Genomic DNA, 7,027 nt, shown 5'->3' with positions numbered 1-7,027 from the left:
ACAAGATGGTTTAGCTATTTCCGAAGCTGTTTTGCATAGTGCGTTAGCTGAGTTTGAAAGATCCAAACAAGTTAAACTTATGCATTCAATTTTAGTTACCGAGGCAAAGTCGGTGAGTACTTCTACTTTGAATACTAAGCCAGGTGGGAATGGTGAATTGGCTAGAACTAAACTTCCTAATCCTGGTAGGATTCCTTTATCATCTTTTCCAACACCGGTGTGTGATGCTCTTGAAACTAGTTCTGAATACGTATCTCACAACAAGTTTAACATCCTGGGTGCAAATTATGTGGGAGAATCTTCCAATAATCAGTTACGTGACATTAATATGATTGACGAAGTGGTTAAACGTGCTAAGCAGCAGCAATTGATAGCTCTTCAAAACAGAATTAATGCGTTGACAGATAATGATCTGATTCGGAAGATGAAACTGAATTGGGAATCCATGCTAAGAATGGTTCTTCACCAATAATCAAGTGCTCCTCAAATACTTCTAATCAAGTAAAGCTAACTAAACCTCAAAATCCCAAGGTTTAATATGCGGGTTCTCTTTTGGAATATTAATGGGGTTGCTCGTGAGGCATCTCAATATAAACTTAGGGAGTTAATAAGGGAATTCAAACCTGATATTTTTTGTCTTGCAGAACCAAAGGTACGATGTTCGGTTGCTTTTGTAAACAGACTTCAACTTGAAGGTTTTTCTTCTCATGTTATTCATAATGCTACTTCTAATAGTGTTGCTAATATTTGGGTTTGTTATTTGAATTCAATAAGTCCTTCTATAATCAATAGAAGTAAACAAGCCATCACTATTGAGGTTGAAGGAGTGCATATTTATTTTGTTCATGCTAGTTATGTTCAAGTTACTAGAAGAAGACTTTGGCAGCAACTTAATCTCCAAGATAATGATACGCCATGGCTTGTTATGGGTGATTTCAATTGTATTCTTCGTCTTGATGAAAAGAAGGGAGGTCTTGAGCCAAGAACTTCAGCTATCAATGAATTTTCAGATTGGTTAGATGAAAATAATCTTTTTGAAGCGGATTCTTTGGGTACAAAATTCACTTGGACTAATAGCCAGTCGGGTACCGACAGAATTATTAGTAAACTTGATCGAGCTGTTATTAATGTTGCTTGGCTTGCAATATTTGAGAATTAGCGGTGTAAAGCTGTTCCTAGAGAAGTTTCCGACCATTCTACTCTCTTAGGTTATCCTTTTGCTGTTCCAAGGCCTAAGAGAGCTCCTTTTCGTATTCAGAAAATGTGGTTTTTGCACGCTGATTTCCTTCGCATGGTCAATGAAAGTTGGAACATGTCTGCTCATGGGTCTCTTGATTTTATTTTTTCTTATAAATTGAAGAGGCTTAAAGGTGTGATCAAAGATTGGAATCTTATGGTTTTTGGTAATATTCATTCCCGGTTGAAGCAAGATCAATTGAGGTTTGAAGCTGCTGCTCTTCGTTCGGATGAGGATCCTAATGATATTACTAATCTTAACCTTATGAAAGATGCTATGCCTAAGCTAAGTGAAATGCGTCTTCAACATAACACGATGCTTAACAAAAATCTAGAAATCAATGGCTTGTGGAGGGTTCAAGCAATTCTACTTTCTTTCATAATATCATTCGTATTCGAAGAAGTGCTAATACTATCTCTGAATTGGTAGACGCTGCTGGTACTACTATTTCAGACTATGACCAAATTCGTGATCATGTTGTGCAATATTATGAAGATAAGTTCAATGGCCAGGAGTTGGACTATGATTTTACCTTATTTGATTATGAACATCCTAGCATCTCGGAGGTGGAGAGTCTTGCCATGGACAAAATTCCTTCTCCGGAGGAAATCAAACAAGCTGTTTTTGATTTAGGGGCTGACAGCGCTTCAGGTCCAGATGGTTTTTCGGGTTGTTTCTATCGTCACTGCTGGGATATTATTCAAGAAGATTTGATTAAGGCTATTATTTTTTGTTGGGAGACTGGTCATATCCCTAATGGAATCAATTCAAGCCTAATCATTTTGCTCCTCAAGGTGAGAGGTGCAAATACTCTTCATAATTTTCGGCCTATTGGTCTTAGTAATTTTTTTCTTTAATATTTTTACTAAGATTCTTGTTACTAGGCTAGGCAGTGTTTTGGATAATCTTGTTTCTGAGGAACAGGTTGCATTTTTGAAAGGTTGTAATATCCATGAAAATATTAGCTTGGCTTCTGAAATGGTTAATGAACTTCACCTTAAGCGCAAAGTTGTTAATATTGGTCTTAAGCTTGATATTTCTCAGGGTTTTGATACGGTGAGTTGGGCTTTTGTTTTGGAAGTTTTTCGTAGATATGGTTTTTCTGAGAAGTGGTGCTCTTGGATTCTTAATATCTTGATTTCTGCTAGAATCTTTATTCTTTTGAATGGTAGTCCGAAGGGTTATTTCAAAATTAATAGAGGTTTGCGTCAAGGAGATCCCCTTTATCCTTTGATTTTTGTCTTGATTGAAGATGTTCTTAGCATAAATATTTCCAAGCTCTTTCATGATAAGAAGATGTCTCATATGGTTACAAGAGGTGGTATCTCTCCTACTCATCTCTTCTTTGCTGATGACATTATGATTTTTTGTAAAGGAAATTTGAAAAGTCTTCATAACCTTGTGGATTTATTGGGCAAGTATCAAACTGCTTCTGGTCAAACGGTTTGTAGGCAAAAGAGCAAGATTTATTATGGTGGTGGTTCTTTGAGTAGAAGTACCTACCTTGCTGATTATTTGGGGATGACCGTTGCCACTTTTCCAGACAGATATTTGGGAGTTCAAATTATGCCAGGTACGATAAGATATCGCCATATTTCTAATGTGGTTGAAAAGATAAAATCCCAACTTGCTGGTTGAAAAGGTTTTTTTTTATCTTTTCATGATCGAATTGTGCTTGTTAAATCTGTCATTCCTAGTTATTCTATTCACAACATGGCTATTTACAAATGGCCTCGCAAATTTATTTTGCAATGTGAAAGAGCTATAAGGAATTTTATTTGGACGGGTGATTCTAATGTTAGTCGTGCAGTGGTAGTAGCTTATGACAAAGTTTGTTGTCCTTTTGAGGAGGGGGGCCTTGGCTTAACTCGTATGTCTACTATGAATGATGCTCTTATCATGAAACTTTGGTGGAATATTCGTACTTCTAAGAAGAAATGGGCTGGTTTTCTTCGTCCCAATTTTTTTGGTAGGAATGGTTATATCAAAGCTAAAGGGGTTAAGTCTTCTATTCTTCCGGGAATTAGGAAGATTTACAAGTTGGTGGAGTCGAATACAAGGGTTTTCTTGGGGGATGGCCGCACAACTTCTTTGTATTATGATGCATGGTACTTTGAGCATTGTTTTACTGATATTCTTAATGATCATAGCTTGGACAGAACTGTGCAGGTTAGTAGCGTTTTGGCTAATAACCATTGGCATATTCCTGATGCCCATTTGGAGCGAATGCTTGCTGCTGGGGTTATTTTGGATGATCTGCCTATTCCGAGTGGTGGTAATATCTCAGATTATGGATGCCTGATTGCAAGGGTCTGTTTACGGTGAGGCTAAAGATTTGATTCGCAACAAGTTCAGCACGTTTCATGGCGCTTCTCTTATTTGGCGCAAAGAAATTCATCCAAGTCTTGCAGCCCAAAATTGGAAGTTTTTGAGAGGCGCTTGAGACACTCTTGATGTCATTCAGTCCAGGTTCAAAATTCAACTAGCTAACAAGTGCAGCCTTTGTGGAGTTGAAGAAGAATCGCTTAACCATGTCCTATTTCACTGCAGCTTTGCTGGCCGAGCTTGGAATTGGATTAATGATATTATTGGTTTAGTTTCTAATGAAAATATTGTGGTTTCTGTCAGAGCAGCAAAGGGGCGGAGTGCTATGGTGCGAGACCTTTGGATGCTTGCAAATCTCGTCATAAGGTCTGAACTTTGGGCAGTTCGCAACAAGGCGGTGTTTGACCACAAGAAGGCAAACTGGAGTATGTTCTACAAGAGAGTGTTGAAGCTTATTCAAGACTATGCTGTTAGATTGAAGGGTTTCATGAAAAATAGTGCGGAAGACGTGGTTAATCTTGATTTTTTCCGTGTGCAGCATAGAAAAGTTAAGATACTTGAGCCAATTGAATGTTTTTGGCAGCCTCCGGAGATGAATGAAATCCAACTATGTTGTGATGGAGCTGCGCGAGGCAATCCAGGGGTTGCAGGTGCGGGAGTTGTGGCGCGTGATGCAAGTTGTGTTGTTCTTGGAGCAATTTCTATTGGCCTTGGAGTTACAACTAACTACTTGGCTGAACTTTATGGCATTATTGTGGGTATGGAGTGGGCTGTAAGATGGGTTTTCAGGCGCATTTGCGTACGGTCTGAATCTTCAAGTGTTGTTGAAGCTTTGAAGAATAACAATCTATCTTGGTTTTCTTTACAAAGGTGGAGGTCAGTTTGCGGACACTATGATGTTATCCGATTTGTTCATACCTATAGAGAGGCTAATTTCTCGGCGGATGCATTAGCAAAAAGAGGTTGTTTACTTGGAAATGTTGAGGGTATACGGTATGAAGGAAGACCTGATTTTTTGCTTTCAGTTGAATATCCAAATGTTACTTATTTTCGGTTTAAATAGTTTGCAAGTTTTTGGGGTCGCTGTGACCTGTTTTCTTGCAAATTATCTTTTGTAAATTTGTTATCTATTAATACAAAATTTTGACTTATCAAAAAAAAGTTCAGAGACGTAAGGAGCGCAATTGTACCTTGATCAGTGTATGATTGATTAGGGATCAACTACATTTCAGTCTGAAGTTCATTGGTAGTAGGCTACTGTCTGTAGCGGCTTAATACAGTGTGGTATTCAAAGCTGGACTAGGTCCCAGGGTTTTTCTGCATTTGCGGTTTCCTCGTGTTTGTGAGTGAAAACTGTTTCTGCTGGTTTTGGTAATTTTGGGTGTGTGGATGAGAAACAAATCTAAACCCCAAACAATGCACTGCAGGGGAGTACTTTTGATTCGAGAAATCAATCTGTACAATCCTGGACTAAACCAAGAAATGGTTGTTCCAGGCTTGCTTCGGTCACAAAGTGAAGGAGAAGGGATGGTCTTAGGGAGGGAAGCGTAGAAGGTGTTGGGACCATAATGGTTAATTCTGAAAGTATGGATGTTTTATGACTTGTATTAGAAAGTGGAACTGGCTTGCGGAATGAAAGCTATCAGTTCTTTGATGATTTTTGGATACTGTGTTATTCTCTGACCAAAACTTGTTGTTTGGTGAAAATAGGTGAAACCAGTGTAGTCGAGATGGCCGAGATCTCGGCGAAATTCCGCATTTCGTCCCAAGAGCGAGACGATTCTTAATATATCGCCGATACGATATTTTCCAGGAAATCTCGGACGGAACCGGGTTGATCGGTAAAAACCGGTTTGTCTCAGACGATATTTCTTTCTTTTTTGTTCTTCATTAGGGTGACTACTCTGACATTAATATACAAAAATTAAAGAGAACCAGTTTTGTTGATTTCACATACAAAGATTAAAGGAACCATTTCTATTAATCCATCCTACATGTAGAACCCAAAAAGTCCAGGAAAAGATCTAGTCAACCAGTACTGATTAACAAGCTAAGAAAATCAATCACAAAAAATGGATTTGTGAAAAAAAACATGATTATACTTGAGGAGGCAAAGGAACTACTAGATCAGGAAAAATATAACTTGTTGTTGTTGTTGAAGAACGCTATGCATCAATTGTTGTTGTTGAAGAACTCGTTGCATAACGGCTGTTGTTGCCCATCCTCTGTTGATGTTGAATCATTTGAAATTTGGGGATTAAGTTAGCGTTCCCAAACTATACAAGAAAAATAGAGTAACAAAAGATGGTGACATTATGGAGTATATTTATCCAAAATTAAATATGCAGCAGAGAGATTTGAAAAACGGAGACAATGAGAAAGAGACCGGCGAAGAAACAGAGTGAAAAGTGTGAAAGCCAAAATTTTATCCGTAAGTATACTTTGCAGTTTGGGTATTCCACGTTTCTTTACCCTTCTTAAGTATAACATATTTACTCGTGTCCAGTCCACACCATTAACTCGTGTCCACAACATTATATTCCATGTTATATTATATTTAATTGTTAATGACCATTTACTTATGTACATGTACGCACCAAGGCTTTACAAAGATTCATCAGTGATGCATTGAGTTCGCGTTGTCGAGTCGTTGTTGGTGCCATGTATCCACGAAGAAATGTCAAGTGTACGTGGTATTTTAAAAATTTAAGTATTTTGCGTGGAGAAATGTTTACTACAAAAATATACTTATAGAATTTGGAACCGATATTGTACCGATATTACAACGATAATATCCCCGATATAAAGTTGTATCGGTGTATCGGTCTCGGCCGAGACAAACCGATATACGATATTAACTATATTGGGTGAAATCTATTTATACAAGTCATAATAAAACGTACCATGATCTCGTAGGAAGTGGGAGCGATTAAGTGATGGAAGAGTGGAGTAACGCATAACCGTCGGAAATCACACTTCCATGATGAAGGAAGTGGATCTCTTTACACCCGTTACTTCTTGCCACCACTAATGTTCCGTTTCCTGACACTTTCTTATAACGGGCGTATTGCACGCCGCACGCTGTAAACCGCCAGACCAATACCCTGATGAGTATTCCTCAGTTTGTGACATGTTTGATGTCTCGAGCATTTTCGTGGAAAACATGCAGCAGTTTTCTACGTGTGGCAAGTCAAAGTCAAGAGACTTGCCGCAGGAAAATAGCATGTGATGCTATTAGGTCATCTTGGCTGGTCTCCTAAAACTTGCCACAGGTCTGTCAGTTCGGTAGCGAACTTGGATGACCGAGATTATATCTCGTGAGGAAGGGTAGCCATCGATTATGGACACACCATGTTGATGCCTGACAATGGCATAGTGGCGTTTTTAGCGTATGTCAGTGGCACTGCGACATGACTGGCATAGTCCGTGCATGCCAGTGGCACGGTGGAATGGTTGGCATAACCC

General features: G+C 38.7%; 1 protein-coding gene across 1 annotated transcript; it reads left to right on the top strand.

Annotated features, from left to right (window-relative positions):
• Window positions 1-1,261: 1,261 nt before the first annotated feature.
• LOC113279405 lies at window positions 1,262-2,875 on the top strand. The gene is made up of 3 exons (XM_026528096.1): window positions 1,262-1,526; window positions 1,667-2,031; window positions 2,162-2,875. The coding sequence occupies exons 1-3, from the start codon at window positions 1,262-1,264 to the stop codon at window positions 2,873-2,875; spliced, it is 1,344 nt and encodes a 447-aa protein (XP_026383881.1).
• Window positions 2,876-7,027: the final 4,152 nt, after the last annotated feature.

Source organism: Papaver somniferum, chromosome 5 (genome assembly GCF_003573695.1).
Source record: "Papaver somniferum cultivar HN1 chromosome 5, ASM357369v1, whole genome shotgun sequence".
In the NCBI taxonomy this organism is placed as follows: domain Eukaryota; kingdom Viridiplantae; phylum Streptophyta; class Magnoliopsida; order Ranunculales; family Papaveraceae; genus Papaver; species Papaver somniferum.
This window is presented reverse-complemented; position numbering and strand designations above follow the sequence as displayed.

What these genes read in the sequence shown, in the direction of transcription:
- LOC113279405 (XM_026528096.1), top strand. Translation starts at nt 1,262, where the DNA reads ATGTGGTTTTTGCACGCTGATTTCCTTCGCATGGTCAATGAAAGTTGG. An exon ending in AGATGCTATGCCTAAGCTAA is followed by an intron (nt 1,527 to 1,666) that starts GTGAAATGCGTC and finishes CTGAATTGGTAG; the next exon opens with ACGCTGCTGGTACTACTATT. An exon ending in TAATCATTTTGCTCCTCAAG is followed by an intron (nt 2,032 to 2,161) that starts GTGAGAGGTGCA and finishes TCTGAGGAACAG; the next exon opens with GTTGCATTTTTGAAAGGTTG.